Source organism: Quercus robur, chromosome 6, assembly GCF_932294415.1.
Source record: "Quercus robur chromosome 6, dhQueRobu3.1, whole genome shotgun sequence".
Lineage (NCBI taxonomy): Eukaryota > Viridiplantae > Streptophyta > Magnoliopsida > Fagales > Fagaceae > Quercus > Quercus robur.
The window spans coordinates 42,390,172-42,413,364 of NC_065539.1; the positions used below are offsets into that span (position 1 = coordinate 42,390,172).

General features: G+C 36.7%; 3 protein-coding genes across 3 annotated transcripts; all 3 read left to right on the plus strand.

Moving 5' to 3' along the window:
* Positions 1 to 7,726: 7,726 nt before the first annotated feature.
* LOC126688837 (zinc finger BED domain-containing protein RICESLEEPER 2-like) lies at positions 7,727 to 11,066 on the plus strand. Its single transcript, XM_050383711.1, has 2 exons — positions 7,727 to 7,845; positions 9,011 to 11,066. The coding sequence occupies exon 2, from the start codon at positions 9,035 to 9,037 to the stop codon at positions 10,790 to 10,792; it is 1,758 nt and encodes a 585-aa protein (XP_050239668.1). The 5' UTR covers positions 7,727 to 7,845; positions 9,011 to 9,034; the 3' UTR covers positions 10,793 to 11,066.
* A 2,004-nt stretch (positions 11,067 to 13,070) lies between these two features.
* On the plus strand, positions 13,071 to 16,572 carry LOC126688838 (zinc finger BED domain-containing protein RICESLEEPER 2-like). The gene is made up of 2 exons (XM_050383712.1): positions 13,071 to 13,244; positions 14,502 to 16,572. Exon 2 carries the CDS (start codon positions 14,504 to 14,506, stop codon positions 16,247 to 16,249), a length of 1,746 nt encoding a protein of 581 aa, XP_050239669.1. The 5' UTR covers positions 13,071 to 13,244; positions 14,502 to 14,503; the 3' UTR covers positions 16,250 to 16,572.
* A 3,806-nt stretch (positions 16,573 to 20,378) lies between these two features.
* LOC126690213 (zinc finger BED domain-containing protein RICESLEEPER 2-like) lies at positions 20,379 to 22,083 on the plus strand. The gene is made up of 4 exons (XM_050385338.1): positions 20,379 to 20,586; positions 20,655 to 21,055; positions 21,164 to 21,331; positions 21,373 to 22,083. Exons 1-4 carry the CDS (start codon positions 20,379 to 20,381, stop codon positions 22,081 to 22,083), a joined length of 1,488 nt encoding a protein of 495 aa, XP_050241295.1.
* The last annotated feature ends 1,110 nt before the right edge of the window (positions 22,084 to 23,193 follow it).

Here is a 23,193-nt window from a genome sequence, read left to right on the forward strand (position 1 = left end):
TCCATTTCCTATGCCGAAGATAGACCAGTTGGTGGATGCAACCATTGGTTATCCTAGGATGAGTTTCTTGGATGCCTTTCAAGGATATCACCAAATACCGCTGGCTGCGGACGATCAGGAAAAGACTGTTTTTGTCACCCCAATTGGGAACTACCATTACAAGGTGATGCCCTTCGGTTTAAAAAACGCTGGATCTACCTACCAACGCATGATGACTAAAATGTTTGAACCACAACTTGGTAGAAGTATTGAAATTTATATCGATGACATGGTTGTGAAGAGTAAAGTGGTGTCCGAGCATGTGGAAGATCTCACGAATATCTTTGGGATACTAAGAAAACATAAGTTACGCTTGAATGCTTCGAAGTGCTCCTTTGATGTGGGCTCCGGGAAGTTCTTGGGGTACATGGTGACCCATAGAGGAATTGAAGTGAACCTAGATCAGATTAAGGCCATTAACGATTTACAAGCACCTCGGAATCCAAAAGAAGTACAGAAACTGACTGGAATGACTGCTACTTTGAACCGGTTTATCTCTAGGTCAGCCGAGAGGTGTCGTCCCTTTTTCTGTCTATTGCATAAGTGGCAAGGATTTGAATGGACTGAGGAGTGTGCTGTGGCATTCCAATAGTTGAAAGAATACCTGTCCACGCCACCTATCATGTCTAGTCCTGAGGTGGATGAGGTATTGTTCGCTAATCTAGCAGTTGCCCCTCATGCAGTTAGTTTCGTCTTGATACGAGAGGACAGTGGCGTCCAAAGGCCAGTTTACTATGTAAGAAAATCCCTTCATGAGGCCGAGGTGAGATACTTGTCATTAGAAAAGGCCATCTTGGCGGTGGTCCATGCAACACGCAAACCTCCGCATTACTTTCAGGCCCATACTGTGGTTATCTTGACCCAGTTACCTCTCAAGTCCATACTAAGAAGTGCAGACTACACCGGAAGAATTGCTAAATGGGGCACAATTCTAGGTGCTTTCGATATCAAGTACATGCCTCGCACCTCTGTGAAAGGCCACGTCCTTGCCGATTTGGTGGCCGAGTTCGCTGAGTGCCCAGAAGAAGTTAATATGAAGCAAGACAACATGGATGAAAAATCAATTGGCCTAATATCCACACAAGGAGGATCCTCTTGGAGGGTGTACGTGGATGGGGCAGCAAACCAGCGGGGAGCAGGATTGGGATTAGTTTTGATATCTCCCGAAGAGGTCATCATCGAGAAGTCATTAAGGTTAGGATTCTTGGCTACTAACAACGAAGCGGCATATGAAGCTTTGTTGATGGGAGTGAGTATGGTCCAAAAAATGGGCAAAAAGATAGCAGAATTATTCTCGGACTCGAGATTGGTAGTCGACCAAGTGAGAGGAGAGCTGGAGGCCTGGGATCCAAGAATGCAGGGGTATCTGGGCCAAGTTAGACATATGCAAACGAAGTTTGAGTCTTTCGACTTATCGCATATTCCCCGAGGTGAAAATAGTCACGCCAACTCCTTGGCAACCCTTGCCACCTCCTCGGTACGGAATTTTCCTCGATTGATCATCATTGAAGACTTGCGTACCCCCACCTCACCAGAAAAGGACGTTTGCCAAGTCTATCAAACCAGTCTAGCGCCGAGCTGGATGGATCCCATATTGAAATTCCTTGAAAGTGACATCTTGCCCAAAGAGAAAGTAGAAGCTAAGAAAATACGGAGGAAAGCTCCTCGGTACTGGTTATCTGAGGACAAAAAGTTATACAAACGGTCCTTCTCTGGGTCATACCTGCTCTGTGTGCCTCCTGAGACGTCAGAGTTAATCTTAAAAAAGTTGCATGAAGGTATTTGTGGAAGTCATACAGGGGGAAGGTCTCTATCACATCGAGTCATCACACAAGGATATCGGTGGCCAAATATGCAGAAGGAAGCGCAGGAGTATGTTAAGAAATGTGATCAGTGCCAAAGATTCGCTCCAAATATCCACCAACCAGGAGGAATTCTTAACCTTCTCTCCAGCCCTTGGCCTTTTGCTCAATGGGGGCTGGACATTGTTAGCCTTTTTCCTAAAACTCTAGGAAACAAAAAGTATCTGTTGGTCGGCACAGATTACTTCACTAAATGGGTCGAAGCTGAGCCCTTGGCCAACATCAGAGACGTAGATGTTAAGAAGTTTATTTGGCAGAATATTGTCACGCGATTTGGAACTCCACGCACTCTTGTCTCGGATAACGGACTTCAATTTGATAGCAATGCCTTTAGGCAATACTATTCGGACTTGGGTATAAGAAACAGATATTCTACTCCGGCTTATCCTCAAGGGAATGGGCAAGCTGAAACTGTTAACAAAGTAATAGTCAATGGGCTTAAGAAGAAGCTGGATGATACAAAAGGAAAATGGGTGGAAGAATTGCCACATGTTCTCTGGACATATCGAACAACGCCCCGACGTTCAACGGGGGAGACTCCCTTTTCCATGACCTATGGGGCCGAGGCCGTCATCCCCCTGGAAACTGGATTCCCAACGTTAAGGACCAATACATTTTCCTCGGACAATAACGACGCAATGTTGGAGGAAAGTTTGGACCTGATCGAAGAGCGAAGGGAGAGCGCGATGGTTTAACTGGCTTACTACCAGCATAAACTCAAGCAAGGCTATGATAGTAATGTGAAGCTGAGACCGTTAACCGTAAGAGATCTGGTGCTGAGAAAAGTTCTGGGAACCACCAAGAATCCAAATTGGGGAAAATTGGGGCCTAATTGGGAAGGACCTTATCGGATTACTTCAGTAGCCGGAATAGGAGCCTATTATTTAGAATACCTAGATGAAAAAGCTGTACTTCATCCTTGGAATGTAAATAATCTCAAGAGGTATTATTATTAATAAAAGTAGTTCAATTTTGGTTTTTTTTTTAGTTTACGTTAACCATACATCCTGTGTTCCTACACCCTATGATATGTATTGAGTGTTAAACAGAAACTAAGTTATGTCAGGTCCTCGGATCACAAACTTAGTGGAAATTAACACCCTATGATATGTATTGAAGTGTTAAACAGAAACTAAATTATGTCAGGTCCTCGGATCACAAACTTAGTGGAAATTAACATCCTATGACCACAAACTTAGTGGAAATTAACACCCTATGATGTGTATTGAAGTGTTAAACAGAAACTAAGTTATGTCAGGTCCTCGGACCACAAATTTAGTAGAAATTAACACCTTATGATGTGTATTGAAGTGTTGAACAGAAACTAAGTTGTGTCAGGTCCTCGGATCACAAACTTAGTGGAAATTAATGCCCTATAACATCTATTGAAGTATTAAAGAGGAATCTATGAACGTCATTTAATGTACAATCGAAGTATTAAAGGCCCAATTTTATTCAGTTTTTGAACTTTTTATAAAGCTTCGATTGATTGGAAAGAATAAGTGCGTATCTAAAATGTCTCCCTAAGACCCCGCAGTATTAATGCTTATCATCCATTTTTAATTGCCAATTGGTGATGTTTATAAGTAAAACTTCCCCATGCAAACAAAGGATAGTCAAAATGAACCCATCCAAATTACAGTAACACAGTGAACAAGTACAAAAATAATATAAAGCAGCAAAAGCGGTAAGAAAATAAACATGAGAGTCCTTACAAAATTTCTAGTCAGACTACAAAACAAATCCTACTTTTTCAATTTAAATTGGATCTTCGGGGCCTGGCTGGCTGATTTGTCTGCCTCCGAGGTAGTGACTTCCTTTTTATCCTTAGTAGCTCCCCCAGTTGGCAAGACCGTGGAAGCCAAATCCTGTTGAAAACTTTGGGAGGCCGTCTCTGCCTCGGAAGCAGTTGCAGTCTTGTCCGAGGAAGCTCCTGGAGGGGCAATACCCCCTTTAGCTGGTTCTGGCTGGCCAGAGGGAGGAAGATTTTGGGGCAAAACCTCCTCATTGGGATTAACAATTGAAGGAGGGGCTTCAGCTTGATGGGGTGGAGGAGCTGAGGGACGGATCGCCTCAGGATAGAATGCGTTCTCTGGCCTCCATAACTCAGATGAAGCCTCAACCCCAGCTCGGTTAAGGACCTCATCCCAAGTTTTTGCACAGTAGATACGGCACACCACTGGAACCTCGGCTCTCAAAGCCTCCTCAGTCTCAGTTATACCAACCTCATAGCCTCTCTGCTCAGCTTCATTCATTGCTCGTTCAGCCTCGGTTTTTGCTTTCTCAGCTTCCTTCCTGGACTTTTCAACTTGCTCACTTAGCTTTTGGGTTTCCTCCGAGTGCTTCTTAAGAGCTAGGACTTGTTCCTGAGCCTTCTTCAGTTCGGCATTCGCCTAACGCAAGCGATTCCCCTGGTCCTCGACTTGCTTTTGATAGCTTTCTAGGGCCGACTCGGCGCTCTTGCGAGCTTGCTCCTCAGCAAGTAATTTTTTCTTCACATCGGCCAAGTCTTGCTCAAATTTGGACAAGGTCTGCGCAGCTGTTGCCTGTCTCTTCCTTTCATCATCTAGCTGATTGGAGCAGATATTGAGCATCTCATCCAGCTTGAAAGTATTTTGGATAATCTGTAGGAAAGAGGTTAACACTATAGTCAGTGAAAAGTACATATTGGTGAGTAATGATCGCTAAAAGAAAGAAGAAAAGAGTCAGCTTCTTACCATGCCCAAGTATCTTTTATTGTTGAGGATGAGTTCATTCTTCCTCATATTCTTTATTTCGGCCATATCTTTTGGGAGCAATGAGGCCTCCTCTATGGCCGAGGCTATGTGACACCCTATGCCGTCGTTAAAGTCCCTTATAGATGCATCATCTCGCGGGGGCTCCCCGCCGTGCATAGGTGCTGGCAACCGTGCTTGTGGCTTAGAAAGTTGGGAATCAGACCTTTCCTGGCCTCGCGGAGCTTGGTGCCTGGTTTTTTGCTGCTTTGCAGCTCGTTGGGCATCCTCCTTGTGAGTAGGATGAGACTTGCCAACGTCTACCACCTCCTTGCCCTTCTGCTTCTTGCGCCTTTTAAATTCGGCAGCATCAGGACGGGCTGGCTGAGGAGGTTGACGAGAAGGCTAACGAGGAGCAGGAGGAGGAGACCTAGTGGGAAGAGATGGAGCTTGGGATTGTGTTGATTTTGCCGGCACAATCTTCCCGGGTTGACCTTCCATCAACTCCAACAAGCTTCTTTGGGGCTTTCTTTGTATCCTCATCTCGTCAGGACCTTCTCCAGAGTGTATAGATTGATCAAAAATCCCAAAGTCGTCCGAGGAGTCAGAGACTTCTACAACTTCTTCCTCACCTTCTTCTTCTTCCTCTCTCCCTTCCGCTTCCTCTTCTCTAAGGGTAAGCTGGGATGAAGAGGCTCCTGCCGAGACGCTAGCCACAAAAAGAGGCTCAGTACGAGATGTGTATTGGGGAAGTGGAATACCTTCTGGAACAACGAACCCTTTGTAGGCAACACTGATACGGTGAAGCCGAGGATCGCGGGCTCTAATCACGCACTTCGGCGCTTGGAAAGCAAACGATAGAGGAGTATAGCCGAGAATTAAATGTGCTGCACGGAGTTGGCTGTCAGCTTCATTCACGTATATCTCGACTTTCAATACCTTGTCTAGGCTCGCCTTATTGATTAACTTAATGTTGGGTTTTATGTAACGTCTATCTACAAAACCATTGAATTGAAGCGAAGCGTTTAAAGATAGGAATACCAAAAAAAAAAAAAAAATAAAAACACAAAATGTATGCGTAAACCAAACGTTATGAATCTATGACTACACTCCCACCTGGTACTCCTTCCACCATGGGGCATGGCAGACCATTGTGCCATTCCCCAGAGAAAATAAAAAAATCCTCCTTTAGATTCTTGTTCGAAGTGGGAAGGTACTAAATCAGCCTTACCTCGGGATATCTCGACCTGAGGTAATACCCCTGCCCGGTCAAGTGATGGAGATTGTACACCCAATTCACGTCATGGTGGGTCAGTTTTAGGTCCATTCTCTCGTTCAGAGCATTTATACTTCCCAGGACCCTAAACATATTTGGGGCACACTGGGTGGGGGATAACCTAAAGAAACTAAGGTAGCTCCTAGTAATACTACCCATGGGGATGGTCATCTCACCTTCTATGAAAGCAATCATGGGAATAACCACTTCCTCTGTTTGTCTAGCATTGACCCATTCCCCTTGGGCGGCGTACCTCATACCCACCGTAGAGGGGATCCTATACTTAGAGCGGAAATTTCTGATACTTTCCTCGAACTCAACTAGACATCGAAATGAACTCTTCTTTTTCCTCATTTTTCTAAAGGATTTAGCAGAAAAAAGTAACGAGTTTAAAATAAAAGTGGTAAAGATTTTAAGAAGACTTACAGGTTTGAAAGAGGGACCTCAGACAAGATGTAATTGTTTGTAGACGCCAAGGAAATGATGAAAAAGGAGAAGGGCAGGTTTAGTGTATGAGCTCTGGAACTGTGTGGTCACCGAACGTAAGAAAGAGAATTGATTTGAGAACGCCTTTGTAGTCGTGTAGGAATTGTGAGCGGTAAAATTCCCGCTTGCTAAACGAGATAGGCCATCTACCGTTCGATTTACATCTCACCATCGAACGTGGGAGACAAGGGCATCGCCAAAATTTAATGCTGCCAAGATCGGGATGCTGAAGCGTCAGAAGCATGCCCCAAAACATGAGTGGGTGTGGGATTATGACGTCAAAATCCATCTTTTCTCCTGAGGAGTCGAAAAGCAAGATTTTGAGGGGCTATTGTGGGGGCCGCGAGGTCATTAAAATTATTAAAGTCAAGTTAATCGGGCCTGTGGCCCATCCGAGGATGCAAACCTGTCCGAAGAGGCCCATATCAGATTGAAGGGGTAACCAAACGAAAGGAAGAGTGAATATCACGAAAGGTGAGTTTAGTATTCGTCCGAGGACAAAATCCTTCTCGGCAATATGAGTCCGAGGACGATCAGGACGCCATTTTGTTACAAACATACTTCGGAGCTACGTCACCACTAAATGTGGGATAAGGGACCAAAGGTAAGAGAGAAAAGGCAAACAAATATCTATGGCAACAGCTGCCTCCGCATTAATTGCCTCTCAACCAACTCTCTGGCCGCATTAATGTGGAAGTGATATTTGAACAGTGATGAAGCAGTCTTACAGTTGCTAGAATGAGGTTCCAGAAGGTGTTAGATGAGATAAAAAGAGATCTCCTGAACCCAACCTACACGTGTGTGGTGAAGATGGTATGAAGAGGGCGGTATATAACATGAAAGAAAAACATGCAGAAAGGGATCGGAATGTAGAGAAAAACACAAAGAACACTCAGGAAAAAAGCTTGAAAGCCAAAGAACTGTATTTGTTTCAAAGGAAAACAGATTGTTATATCGGTTCTAGTCCATCTATAAATGTGAGATTGAATCTTTTTACTTTTAAAGAAGTTAATCTAGTTCTTGAACACCCACGTTCTACAAATTTTATTGTTTGGGTCTTTTAACGTACGAACCCAAGATCGGTTTGGGATCATTACAAATTGAGTCCTTACAATAACAACTATAAAAAATTTAAAAAAAAAAAAAAAAAAAAAAAAAAAAAAAAAAAAAAAAACTTCTTTTTAGAAAAACAACCAGGATTTACTTTTCAAAAGTGCTGTATTTTATGAACAACTTAAAAATAAATTTTAAAAAAAAGTAAATAAAAGACAAATGACTCGTAATCGTACGTGACATAAAAACGACAGTCATATAATTACCTTGCCGTGCAAAAAGAAAAACTACACGCTTCCAATTCCCAATAGTATATAAGGTTTGTGGTTCTGAAGCATTACCAAACACACCTTATTATATTTTACAATCTTTCTTGCTCATCAAATCAATTCCATTTTCTCTGCCCGTGAACCAGGTTTGGTCTTCACTTGGTTATTGAGCTTTTTTTGATTCCGTAGAAAATGTAGTGTCTGTATGGAACATAACGAATCATAAATTCTCTACTTTTTTTTTATATATTTATTTTGAAGTATTTTACTCTTTTAGAAAAAACAAAAAAGAAAAAAATAGAGCTTATTTTGGATTACCATGGCAAAGTAAACTTCATTTTATTGCTTCAAAGTGTGTCATTATCAATGATAAGAAATTTTCTTTTATTTAAGTTCAGATTTTGGGATATTATTTCCTCTCTCTCTCTTTGCCAAATGGGATTTTTTTTTTCGGTTACTTGTTATGCTTTTTGTTTAGCTACTAAAAAATGTAGGAGAAATAGAAGAACTTCTTAGATTTTGTTGCTTCAATCCGCATCAAAATTGCTCTTTAATCATGAATTTTTATTGGTTTATTTGGATGGAAGTATTTGAGGTGAAAGGCTTGGATTTGAGTTTTTGGTTAATTGGCTTGTCAACTATTTAAAAGACAATTTTTTTTTTTTTTTCTGTTAATGAAATTCATGTATGGATTTCATTTTTTCACTTATTTGTAAATTTGAAATGATTAAATGTAAAGAAGTCATTTCAAATCCATGTGTCACAAGTGTTTCTGTTGAATGAAAATCTCCAATGGTTCTTTTGAATAGAGATGTTTTAAGAGAAGGGTTTTAAATTTTAGTTTAAATGACTTGAATAGAGTACGAAATAGCAACAAAAATAATTTCATTAATGAAATTAATGGATGGATTTGAGTTTATTAATATTCGGATTTGAAATTATAAGGTGTAAGAAATCATTTCAAATCCATAATTTCACTAGTGTTTTTGCTAACAAATCTCTGAAGATCAAATCATCAAGTGTTGTTAAATTGGTACTTATAAAAAAAAAAAAAAATGTGTTGTTAAATTTATATCAAAATAATTATACTAGCAACCCAAGAGTCTAATCCATCATCTATTATATAATGGAATTTATACTACTAAATGTTCTTCAAACTCCTTGAATTTATAGCATCAAGTCCAATTGCAACCTTAAGGTTTTCAAATTGGTCTGTTTATTCTTTCTCTTCATTAAGATTCAGATATTGAGATATTTTATTTCTTTTATCCTTATCAAACTAGTGTTTGAATTGATGAGATGTTTTGTCAGGAATTGTTGTTTTGGTTGTCAGATATGGAGGCAGATAATGAAAATCATCAGACTAATGTTGTTGAAAGTGACAATGATGCTTGTGGTCATGAATGTGACCATGGAAACTCTCATGGATCCTCTTCGGATGGTGAAAATAGCGTTAATGATGATGATTATGATTTTGAGCAAAGAAATGCTAGCCGGTTTCTTGGACTTTTGACATGCTCTAATGATGTGTTGCCTCTAGAGGGGATGTTTATGCATACGTTGCGTATTAGAGATCCAGTATTTGAGAGAGTGAGTTTTGATTCTATAAAAGATGACTGCTTGATACATTATGAGAAAATGAAAGAGACTGCTGAACAAGTATTGAGAAATTTTGATGGGCAGATTAGCCTCTCAGTAGATATACTAAGATGTCGAAAGGCTTATGAGTACATGTGCCTAAAAGCCCATTTTATTACTGAAGATTGGAATTTGGGGAATTGGGTTCTCAATTTCCGTCGTATAAATGCAACGTGGGAGGATGATTGCCTTGATGGAGCTATTTTGAAGGCTCTGAGGGGCTGGGACATTGGGAACAAGATAGCCAGCATTACATTTCTAACTGACTGGGTGTATGATGAAGGGATTGACAATGTCAAAGAATATGTCCAAGAAATGAAGAAGCTCCAATTTAATGGTCAGATATTTCGTCTGTATTGCTCTGCTGACATTTTCAAATCTATGGTGCAAGATGCATTTAAAGTGATATCGGGAACGATTCGCACAATTGATGAACTAATGTACTCTGGGAAACCATCCTATCTGTGGGATCTTGCATATGACAGGCTAAAGATGGCTTTAGAGTGTGAGGCTAAGGAAGAATTTGGCAAAGAAGAGTATGACAACTGCGACAAGCCATCTGCTGATGAGTGGAAGAAAGTTGAAGGAATTTGTAAACTCTTAGAGAGCTTATATAATGCAGCAAAAGCTCTATTTGAAACAAAAGATGCAATGGCAAACATCTATCTCCAGAATCTTCGAGAGGTACGGGCAACTTTGACCAAGGAGGCTAATTCTTCAGACAGTTTTATTAGAGATGTGGCTGCAAAAATGCATGAGAGGTTTGAGGAGTATTGGAAGAATATGTTCTTCGTGTTGGCAATTGCTACAGTGATGGATCCTCGGTGTAAGATAACATACTTTGAGTTCTCATCCACAAAATATGGTGGTAATGATGACAACACTGAAGTTTCTACCATGATTCTGGCCATCCGCAGTCTTTATGACAATTATAATATCCAATTTCCTGAGACTGAGAATCGAGTAAGCAATCCTACTTCTTCTGATTCAGGAGGTGAGTCTCCCAGGCAAGTTAAGCGAGGGCGTCTTAGTTCTGATGATAGTTCTAACCATTTACAAGATTACCAGAAGTTCATTGAATCTACTAATCAGCCTCTGAAGTCAGAGATAGATATGTATTTGGAAGAACCTGTCTTACCGTGGACCCAGGATTTTAACATATTGAGTTGGTGGAGAGCTGCAAGCCCAAGGTATCCTATCCTTTCCAGGATTGCTCGTGATTATTTGCCAGTTCCCATGTCTGTTGTCACTTCCATGGATGCATTTTTTACCATTGAAAGAGAAATTAGTCCACGTTATGCCTCCTTAAAACCAGACTTGATGAATGCCATAATGTGTACTCGGAGTTGGTTCCCTGATGAACTCAAATCCGTAGTTGTTTCTTCTCTGGGTTTTGAGGAAATGCTGGAAGAAATGGATTTTGCAGAAGATTTGTATTTGAGCCTGAGGCATTAGAACGAAAGTATTTTGGTGGTTCTTGTGGCTCACACTTTTTGTGTTAAGACTTCATAACTCTAGTTACTTTAGTAAATGCATATTATACTACTGAATAGAGATTGGTCGAACTTTGGCTTTATCTGTAAAGAATGCTTGGCGTTTTGTCCATGGTTGTGTCCTGGTGTCGAGTCAGCTATTTCTTTTGTTCCCTTTTAAGTGACGCAGGATGATTTGGTAGAGCAACTGTAACAGGCTGAAGATTTATAATACTAAAATCAAGCATTTTCTCTAATATAGCTATGTTAGTTCCTACTTTTGTATAGAGTTTCCTATCAAATCTTCTGCTGTAAATTTTTGGGCTATTTGGTTTTACTGTGCTGGATATGTTTACTCAATGTTCAGCTCCTAGAACCAAACTTCTCTGTGCGAATGACCATATTTAATCTTTTAGGTTTATACACTTTGAAAATCTCTAAAGCTTATATTTTGGAAGAGTAAAGAAACTTGAGAGTCCTCTACATGTAGGTTTTTGGGTCTATGTTATGGTGTGAAGGCCTTCTTGGCAACCAGCTATGCGGGTGAGGGTACGATAATCTTAGATGAGGCTCGTTGCTAAAATACTGGACTCTGGTCATGATGCTGTCGATGAGCTTTGGACACTTTATAGCAGCCTTCTTGTCATTTGATTAGAAGGAAATCTTACGTAATACTTTTCTTGATGGACAAATAATATCTTTCCTTAGGAGGCAAGGAATTGACTCTATTTGACGCCATAAAAACCTAAATAAATTCAAAATAGAAATTTGAGACAAAATCTAACCATTCTAACTGGTTACATAATCACTAGGAGCACGTTGAATATTGTAGCAATTAGCTCATAACTTTTTTTTTTTTTTTTTTAATTATGTATGGAATAAGTTCTTCAAACTGTAATTGTTTCTTGCATTCAACATATTGAATTGGTTGGAAGCTGGAAGTTCAAAGTTTTTTTTTAAAATTTTGGGTGGAGAATTCTAATTAGCTCAACTTATGAAGATCTTGGTCATCCAACAAGGGACTTGAAATCAAAACACACTTTTACACTAAAAAGAAACTCATTAGTATTTTAGCTTAATTATAAAGAGTAAATAATATGGAATGTCTATCACACGTCAAATTTTACAGCATCTATAAGAAAATTTCCTATCATCTCTAAACATAGACATGGAGCTAGCTATTTCGGATGTGTTTAGCTACTGTTTATTTGCTGAAAACTGAAAATTTATTGCTAAAAACACTATAAAAAAATAATTTTTAAACCATAAAACACTGTTGCTGCGTTTGTTGGGGGTTGGCTGATCCATGAACAGTGACATGGGACCAACCAAAAAAATGCAAAACGCGCGTTCATCCCTGGGCTGCTGCAATCCAAACACACACTTCATATCATAGGATAGTGTGTTATAGGAAATAGATTCTTAATATTTTAAAATTTAAGTTGATAAAAATGACAAAAAATAAAATTACAATTTGGAAAGAATCAAATACTTTCGATAATATTAGTAGTTTTATGGCATATTAACATTTAATAAGAAGAAAACTTGTAGTCAATATCTTAGAGTCACCCCCAAGAGTTAAGGGATTCTTCCTTGTAATTATCTAACATTCAAGACGAGATTAACATGCATTAAGAAGAATAGTAACAAGCATTAAGAAGAATAGTCAAGTACTCGGAAAAACACTAGACACCAACGTTAGGGAATAAAAAATAAAAAATAAAACTAGGGGCAAAAAAAATCATATTAAGGCTGAAGAGATGGATGTAATAAAAGATGGGCTATTTTTATAGAAAATATAAAAAATTGTCAACAAAATTTATTATTTTCTCATAAAGGGTTTAGACTTTAGACTTTATTCGGATGGTTCACAAATCACAATCATACATGACTTGAAAAAAAAATTAACAACACATAAAATATCACAATTTTTATCACAATTATTTTATGTGTCAGATTATAATTAACTACATGTCATTTTCTAAAGTATAAACTAACTTTTTTTTCACCGTTCAAAATCTAACACTGGCAGGTGAACAGTTTTGGCACAAGTGGTGGTGTTTTATGTGGCCATAGAATTTTGGGGAAAAAAAAAAAAAAAAACAGTCGTATCAAACTATTGCGGAGCCCTAATGATCTTCCCGCGCATCCTAAAAAAATAATAATAATCTTCCCGCGCAAAAGGAAAAATAAAATAAAACAATATATATTTCGCTCCCAAATCCCAAAGAATATTTTCCCGTAATTATATAACCCTACAAGTACATGGTCCGGAGCAGTATCAAACAAGCATATAATAGTATATAATTTTACAATCTTACATTTTTCTCATCAAAACCAGTTCCATATCCTCTGCCCACGAACCAGGCTTTTTCTTCTGTCTTCACTTGTTGATTGTGCTTACTTTGCTTCCTTTGCAAGCAAAACTATTGTCTGTATGTAACATAAAATTTCATCAACTCTTTACTTCAATATATACACATTTATGTGTGTGGTATTATTATTGGGTCTTTATCAATGATAAGAAATTTTCTTTTGTTTAAGTTTAGATTTAAGGGATTTTTCACTTGGCTCAAAATGGTATATATATTTATTGTTATAGAAATGTTCGAACTCCTGACCCCACTACTTTTTTATTGTATTAAATTTTCAATTTTTTCAAAAGTTTAAACTATTGAGATTTAGTAAATTTAATCATTTAATCGCGTGCTTCTAAGGCTAACATATTCTACCATTCCGAGTTCTTTGGTTTATGCCCTTTTTTTAGTTGTTATGCTTTTTGTTTAGCTCCTGAAATATGTAGGGGAAGAGTGGAACTTCTTAGATTTTGTTGTTTCATTCTGTATCAATATTGCTTCTTTAAGAAATTTTTTATGGTTTATTTGGATGGAAGTATTTGAAGTGAAAAGACTTGGATTTGAGTTTTGGGTTAAATGACTCATGAGCAGTTAAAATACATTCCCCCCCCCCCCCCCCCCCTTATTTATTGATGAAATTCATGTATGGATTTTATTTGCTTATTTGTAAATTTGAAGTGATTAAATCCATGTGTCATAAGTGTTTTTGTTGAATGAAAAATCTTTAATGATTGGTATTTTAAGATAAGGATTTGGGTTTTAAATTTCAAATTAAATTTTTTTTTTTTTTTTTTTTTTTTTTGAGAAGAAGTTTAAATGACAGGGTATGAAATAGCAAAAAAATTCCATTACTAAAATTCATGGATGGATTTAAGTTTTACTAATATGCAAATTTGAAATGATAACGAGTAAGAAGTCATTTCAAATTCATGATATCACAAGAGTTTTTGTTTGAACAAAATCTCTAAAGCTTAAGGCTTCATGTGTTGATAAATTTATATCAAACAGTTTATACTAGCAATTGCCTTAAAAATATCTTGATTTTAAATCCTCAAATCCAAATGCAACCCAAGAGTCTAATCCATCATCTATTGTCAAAATTCATATAGGGGAATGTGTATTTAAGTCTTAACTGTCTTAATTAGACCATTTTGCCAAAATCCAAACACTAGTCATAAGTCCAAATGCAACCTTAAGGTTTTCAAATTGGTCAGTGTATTTCTTTTCCTCTTGATTAAGATTCGGATATTGAAATTTTTTAGTTCTCTGATCCTGAGTGAACTTGTGTTTGAATTGATGAGATGTTCTATCATTAATTGTTGTTTTGCTTGTTAGATATGGAGGCAGATCATGAAAATTATCAGACCAACGATGTTGAAAGTGACGGTGATGCTTGTGGTGATGAATGTGACCATGGTAGTGATCAGGGTGATTCTCATGGATGCTCTTCGGATGGTGAAAGAAGCGTTAATGATGATGATGATGATGATTTTGATTTTGAGCAAAGAAATGCTAGCCAATTTCTTGGACTTTTGACATGCACTAGAAATGTGTTGCCTCTAGAGGGGATGTTCATGAATATGTTGCAGATCAGTGATCCAGTATTTAAGAGAGTGAGTTTTGATTCTGTACAAGATGACTGCTTGAAACTTTACAAGGAAATGAAAGAGTATACTGAACAAGTATTGAGAAAATTTGATGGGCAGATTTGCCTCTCAGTAGATATACTGAGATGTCGAAAGGGTTATGAGTACATGTGCCTAAAAGCCCATTTTATTGCTGAAGATTGGAATTTGAGGAATTGGGTTCTCAATTTTCGCCGTATAAATGCATCGTGGGGGGATGATTGCCTTGTTGGAGCTATTTTGAAGGCTCTAAAAGGCTGGGACATTGGGAACAAGATAGCCAATATTACATTTCTAAATTATGAAGGGATTGATGAGGTCAAAGATTATGTCCAAGAGACGAAGAAGCTCCAATTTAATGGTCAGCTATTTCGTCTGTATTGCTGTGCTGATATTTTCAAACGTATGGTGCAGGCTGCATTTGGAGCAATAGCAGGGACAATTTCCACAATTGATGACCTAATGTACTTTGGGAAACCATCGTATCTGTGGGATACTACATATGACAGGCTAAAGACAGCTTTTGAGGAGAAAGAAGAATTTGGCAAAGAAGAGTATAACGACTGGGACAAGCCATCTGCCGATGAGTGGAAGAAAGTTGACGGAATTTGTAAACTCTTAGAGAGCTTATATAATGCAGCAAAAGCTCTTTTTGAAACAAAAGATGCAACAGCAAACATCTATCTCCAGAATCTTCGAGAGGTAAAGGCAACTTTGACCAAGGAAGCTAATTCATCAGACAGTTTTATTAGAGCTGTGGCTGCAGAAATGCATAAGAAGTTTGAGAAGTATTGGAAGAATATGTTCTTGGTGTTGGCAATTGCTACAGTGATGGATCCTCGGTGTAAGATTACGTACTTTGAGTTCTCATCCTCAAAATATGGTGTTGATGATGACACCGCCGAAGTTTCTACTGTTGTTATGGCCATTCGCAGTCTTTATGATGATTATAGTATCCAATTTCCTGAGACTGAGAATCCTGTGAGTAATCCTTCTTCTGATTCAGGAGGTGAATCCTCCAGGCAAGTTAAGCGAGAGCGTCTTAGTTCTGATGATGGTTCTAACCAGTTACAAGATTACCAGCAGTTCATTGAATCTACTAGTCAACCTCTGAAGTCAGAACTAGATATGTATTTGGAAGAACCTGTCTTGCCTTGGACCCAGGATTTTAACATATTGAGTTGGTGGAGAGCTGCAAGCCCAAGGTATCCTATCCTTTCCAGGATTGCTCGTGATTATTTGCCAGTTCCCATTTCTGTTGCTACTTCCATGGATGCATTTTTTACCATTGAAAGAGAAATTAGTCCACGTTATGCTTCCTTAAGACCAGACTTGATGAATGCCATAATGTGTACTCGGAGTTGGTTCCCCGATGAATTCAAATCCATAATCGCCTCTGCACTGGGATATGAGGAAATGCTGGAAGACATGGAATTTGTAGAAGATTTATATTTGTAGAATTAGAACGAACGAATTTTGTTGGTTCTTGTGGCTCACACTTTTTGTGTTAGACATCATCTCTCTTTTTTGTTGAAGGGTTAGACTTCCTATCTCTAGTTACTTCAGTAAATGCATGTTATCCTACTGAAGGAGAGATTGGTCGATCCTTGGCTTCCTCAGTAAAGAATGCCTCAGTGTGCAGTCCATAGTTGTGTCCTGCTAGTGTTAAGTCAGCTATTTGTTCTCTTCTAAGTGATTCAGAATGATTTGGTCGAGCAACTGTAATAGGCTGAAGATTTATGATACTAATCATGCATTTTAAAGAGTTCTTTTGACATCTATTTTGTGAAACTTCACTACTCTGCCGCAGTTGGGATTACAATGTTGTTGGTATTCCTTCCTGTTGCCTATTTGTTCTCCCAACAAATACTAACAGTGTGCTAGATAAGAAAATATTAGTGAATTGGTTTCTGTTCAAAAAAGTTGGTGTTGCATTAATTAATAAGGTGAATTACAAATTCTTCTCAATGGAAAGTGGAAACTCCAATACTAACCCAATGCAAAACACTTTGCGAGTATTACAACAACAAGAAGCACAACAAACACTAAATCACAAAATTATAGGCTTTTTATGAATCATCAACAAATTAATTAGGGACTGTCAATTTATATTTTTTTCCCCTTCATTCTACTTTCGTATTTTTTTTCCCCATTCTACTCTATGAAGTCATACTATCTTTTACTTCCTTAATTGTTATCTTTCTCTTTTTCTTTTTTCATTTCTACTTATGTTATTACTTTAAGAGTATTATTGTTTAAGATCTCATACAATCAATGGAAAGGTTCTAAGTTACAATACCCTTTGGAGACTAAGTTAGCTTATACCAAAGATAAAGATTATGTTTGTTAAGCCAAATAATAAATTTATTAATAGAACATGTGGCAGAATGCGGTAAGGCCATGTGGAAGGAGCAATGATAAACAATCCTCACAAAATCCAGAAAAAAAAAAAAAAAAAAAAAAAAAAAAAAAAAAAAAAAAAAAAAAAAAAAAAAACCTAGGGAAATGACAAGTGGCATTAATCTGGCGATTCTCAAGGCAGATGAATAGGCATTATATTAAGTGATTACAAAGGATAATTATACATAAAAACATTTGTCCAGCAGCCACAAACAATTAGGGGACTATTGCTTCAAATAGGTTTAACATTTTCAAACTGTTGCTGAATCCATGTGCAAGAAGGCAACAAGCTATTTTTTCAAAGGATCTCCCCTAAAGTATTGTCATTACAATAGATCTTAATCACCAAGCTCGGGATGGAGCGATAGAAACTACCAGGCTGGAGTACAAACTCAATAAAGGAATTTCCAATGGAGCGATGAAATGGCCCATGGGTAATGAATGGGGAAATAGTTAGGTTGGAAGAAATTTTGTTTTTGTTAGACTCATTAAATTAGCTAAGCATTGTATTTGAACAAATATAGAATTGAAATGTTATAATTTGTTTCAACCAGAAACGTAAACAAGGACATGAATAATCTTTATAAAATACTATAAAAGACTCCCTAAAGGACCAATAATTGCCCAATGAGCTATTTATTACTACCAATAGTCATTTGCTTGCATGCAAGCTGGCATGCTTTAGAATGCCTCATTTGTTACTTTTCTAAAAGATAGAGCTTTTACTATAATTATTTTTGAAAGTCGCCCTTATTAAATGTTTTGTTTTGTGTATCCCAAGTTTTTTATTAGATGACACAAGATTTTTTTTTTTTTTTTTTTTTTTGAAACCAAAATCAAACTTCATTTTAATAATAAAAAAAAAATCAAATTTCATTCATTCATAGAAAGAGAATCCAAATACAACAATCATAATTTTATCATATGTTTCAAAAGTGTCATATTTCAATAATTTCGATCATTTTTATTTTTTAAGAAAGTTTCCTAGGTTGAAACTCTCTCAAAAAAAATAAAAATTATTGGACAAATGACAATTGTAGTAGGTCATAATGAAAAAATAAAAGTAAAAACGACAGTCGTATCAGCAATTGTTAAAAAATAAAAATCACAATGCTATAGAGCCCTAATGACCTTCCCGCCCAAAAGAGAAAGCGACAGACATCGATTCCGATTCCCATAAAAAAAAAAAAAAAAAAATTTACTCATTACATTATTTAAGGTTCTGGTTCTGAAGAGTGAAGAGTGTACCAAACAAACCTAATATTTTGAGTTACAATCTTTGTTTCTCATCAAACCAATTGCATGTACTCTTCCCGCGAACCAGGCTTGGTTCTCTGTCTTTCACTTGCTAATTTTGCTTTTTTGGTTCCTTAGCAAATGTATAGTATCTGTATGTAACATTAAATTTCATAATCTTAGTCTCTTTACTTCATTCCAAAAAAAAAAAAACCTGTCATTTTTAGGATCAAAATAACTATACTTGTTAGTATATTATTATTAGTTCTTTATCAACGATAACAAATTTTCTTTTGTTTTCAAGTCCAGATTTAAGTTTTTTTTTTCTCTCTCTCTCTTCTCTATGCTTTTTTATTTGTAGACGCATTATTATGCTATTTCAAACACACGTTTTCAGTTTTTAAACAACATTACACTTATTTCTACACACTTTTCTATTCACAAAAAACTGAAAACTATTATTTAAACACTAGTACCAAACGGGCCTTAATGGTTTTGATATATAAAAGTTCAAACATACTCTTACGATTATGAGTTTCTTTTTATTTTTCTTCGAATTACTATATTTGACTGTTACTAGGCCAAAAAAAAAAAAAAAAAAATTGTAGTAGGCCCAGATTAGAACCAGTAATTACTTGTCATTAACTAGCATTACTTCTTCCTAAAAAAAAAAAAACTAGCATTACTTTTTTTCCCTCTTTTTTCAGTTAGTTGTTGTGCTTTTTGTTTAGCTAATAAAAAATGTAGAGAAGTGTGCAGCTTTTTGGATTTTGTTAGAGTTATAAATTATTCAGTGTAGCTAGTGTACTGTACATTTCTCTTAAATAGAGATGGTTCCCAATTCCCACATGTGGTTTTTGGAAATTGGGATCTGCCTTTATGTGAAATGATGGTGAAGAACAATTGAGTCTACTGGATAATTTCATAAAGAAGAGAATTGCCATTCAAACCTGTCTTAATTAGACCATTTTGTTGTCTCGATTTGCATCAACATTGCTCCTTAATCAATAATTTTTATGGTTATTTTGGTTGGAAGTGTTTGAAGTGAAGTATTTGTATTTGAATTTGATTTTTGTTTGAATGAGATAAATAGAGTATGAACTATGAAAGGGCAATTTTTTCTATCAATGAAATTCATGTATGGTATTGAATCTACTTTATATGTGGATTTGAAATGATAAAATGCAAAGAAATCATTTCAAATTCATATGTCAGAGTCATTTTTGTTGAATGAAAATCCTCAATGGCACATTTGGATGGTGCTTTTTAAAGAGAAAGAATTTGGATTTCAAATTTTAGTTTAAATGACTTGAATAAAGTATGAAGTAGTTGTTAGAATATTGGTTAAGTGATTAAATTGGCAATTTCTTAATTGTTTAAGCTTTGAGGAAAACTGATAATTTATCAATAGCAAATCTTTTTCATTAATGAAATTTATGGATGGATTAAGTTTTATTAATATGTGGATTTGAAATGATAAGGTGGAAGAAATTATTTCAAACCTATAATTTAACAGGTGTTTTTGTTTGAGCAAAATCTCTAAAGTTCAAATCTTTGTGTGTTGTAAATTTACATCAAAGAATTTATACTAGCATTTGGACTTCAAATCCCTTGAGTTTAAATCGTCAAATCTAAATATGAGCGAAGAGTTTAATCTATCATCTATTGTCAAAATAATAAGGGAATTTATGGTAGGAATTGTTCTTGCCAATGAGCTCTTGCTCAACCAGCACCTCCTACCCTCACATATTCTAGGGGAGGGTGAGGTCGTGCGTTGAAGATCCATTGGGTGCATGCATGCAACCTTAAGGATTCCAAAGTGGTTTGTGTATTTCTTATCCTCTTCATTAAGATTCAGATACTGAGATTTGTTGTTTCTTTGATCCTTATTGAACTAGTGTTGAATTGATGGTTTTCTGTCATTAACTGTTGTTTTGCTTGCTTGTTAGATATGGAGGCAGATAATGAAAATTATCAGATTAATGATGTTGAAAGAGACGATGATGAATTTGACCAGGGCAGTGATCATGTTAACTCTCATAAAGGCTCTTCAGATGTTGAACATAGTGTTAATGATTACGATTATGATTTTGAGCAAAGAAATGCTAGCCAGTATCTTGCAGCTTTGACATGCACTATAAATGTGCTGCTCGAAAAGGGTTTTTTATGCAGACATTGTGTCACAGTAATCCAGTATTTAAGCGAGTGTGTTTTGCTTCTGTTCAAGATGACTGCTTGAAACTTTATGAGGAATTGAGAAATTTTGATGGGCATATTAGCCTCTCAGTTGATATATTGAGTTGTCGAAAGTTGTCTGAGTATATGTGCCTAAAAGCCCATTTTATTGATGAAGATTGGAATTTGATGAATTGGGTTCTCAATTTTCGTCGTATAAGTGAATTGGAGGATGATTACATCGTTGAAGCCACTTTGAAGGCTCTGAAAGACTGGGACATTGGGAACAAGATAGCCTATATTACATTTCCAACTGGCTCAGTAGATGACAAACAGATTGATGAGGTCAAAGATTATGTTCAAGAGACGAAGAAGCTTCAATTTAATGGTCAGCCATTTCGTCTGTATTGCTGTGCTGACATTTTCAAACGTATGGTGCAGGATGCATTTGAAGTGATATGGAGGACGATTCACATAATTGATAGACTAATGTACTTTGGGAAACCATCCAATAGGTGGGATGTTGTTTATGACAGGCTAAAGATGGCTTTAGAGAGTTAGGCTAAGGAAGAGTTCAAAGAAGAGGATGACTGGGACAAGCCATCTGCTGATGAGTGGAAGAAAGTTGAAGGCATTTGTAAACTCTTAGAGAGCTTATATAATGCAGCAAAAGCTGTCTTTGAAACAAAAGATTCAACGGCAGGCATCTATTTTCAGAATCTTCAAGAGGTACGGGCAACTTTGACGAAGGAGACTAATTCTTCGGACAGTTTATTAGAGATGTGGCTGCTGAATTGCATGAGAGGATTGAGAAGTATTGGAAGAAAATGTTCTTGGTGTTGGCAATTGCTACAGTGATGGATCCTCGGTATAAGATATCGTACTTTGAGTTCTCATCCTCAAAATATGGTGGTAATGATAGCAAGACTGAAGTTTCTACCGTGCTTATGGCTGTTCGCAGTCTCTATGATGATTATAATACCCGATTCCCCATTAATGAGAATCTTGTGAGCAATTCTACTTCTGATTCAGAAAGTGAGACTCCCAGGGCAGTTAAGCAAAGGTGCCTTAGTTCTGATGCTTCTAATCGGTTCAAAGATTACAAGCAATTCATTGAATCTACTACTCAACCTCTGAAGTCAGAGTTAGATTTGTATTTGGAAGAACATGTGTTGCCATGGACCCAGGATTTTAATATATTGAGTTGGTGGAGAGCTGCAAGCCCAAGGTATCCTGTCCTTTCCAGGATTGCTTGTGATTATTTGTCAGTTCCTGTGTCTGTTGTTACTTCCGTAGATGAATTATTTACCATGGAAAGAGGAATCAGTCGACGACGTTATGCTTCCTTAAAACCGGACTTGATAAATGCCATAATGTGTACTCGGAGTTGGTTCCCTGCTGAAGTCAAATCCGTGACTGAATCTTCTCTGGGGTTGGGGGAAATGCTGGAAGACATGGAATTGGTAGATGATTTAATTTAGAATGAGTGCTTTTGTTGGTTCTCATGCCTCATACTTTTTGTGTTAAGACTTCGTGTCTCTCTTTTGCTGAAAGGTTTACTTGATATGCCTAGTTACTTTAGTGAATGCATATTATACTACTTTAAAGAGTGATGGCTTCCTCAGTAAAAATGCCTTATTTTGTAGTCCACAGTTGTGTCTTGCTAGTGTCATGTCAGCTATTAGTTCTGTTCTTACTAAGTGACTCAAAATGATTTGTTATAGCAACTGTAATATGCTGAAGATTCACGATGCTAAAGTCTAGTATTTTAAGAGTACTTTTTTACTTCTGCTTTTGTGAAACTTCATTAACTCTGCATAAGTTCACAATGTTGTTGGTATTCTTCCCTGTTTTTTATTTATTCTCCCAACAAATATTCAGTGTGTCAGACAATAAGTTAATGTGTAATAATTAAAAGGTCATGCTAACAGTTACCTTAGGACAATGATTAACAATTTATTTTAAAAAAATTTTGATATTACTTTTATAAAAAATGAAAAAAGTTATCAAAATATTAATTATTTTTTCTTTTCTTTTTTTTAAAAAAAATTCTTTAAATAGATAGTTAATCATTATCATAAGGACATCATTTAGCATTTCCCATAATTAAAAAGGTGAAGTATAAAATATTCCGGCCGGAAACTCCAATACAAACCCAATGCAAAAGACTTGGGAGAGTATATATCATTCAAAATTCTAGGCTTTATACCTAGGATTAAAAATATTTTAGATGTTGAATTATAGAACCCTGAATCTTGAGCCTTGCTATTCTTTTTATACTCATTCCAAGATCATTGGAGTTGTTATAGACTAGGTAATTATCTTCACAATATTGTTGCAAATGTAAAGGAGCAGGTATTTCAATCAATATATGCCTCAATACTTTGATGACATGGTACTCCTCATTTTCCAATTAACTTATTTGTTATTATTGGTTAAATTTCTTGTTCTCAAATAAGACCACGGAACACACACAAATAAAAATTGGTGTCTTGAAGATGGTAAAGAAATGAGATTTAACTCTCTTCTACTCTTAAAAGAAAGTCATTACCTTTTTGACCGTGAAAAAGAATTATTAATAAATGAATGTT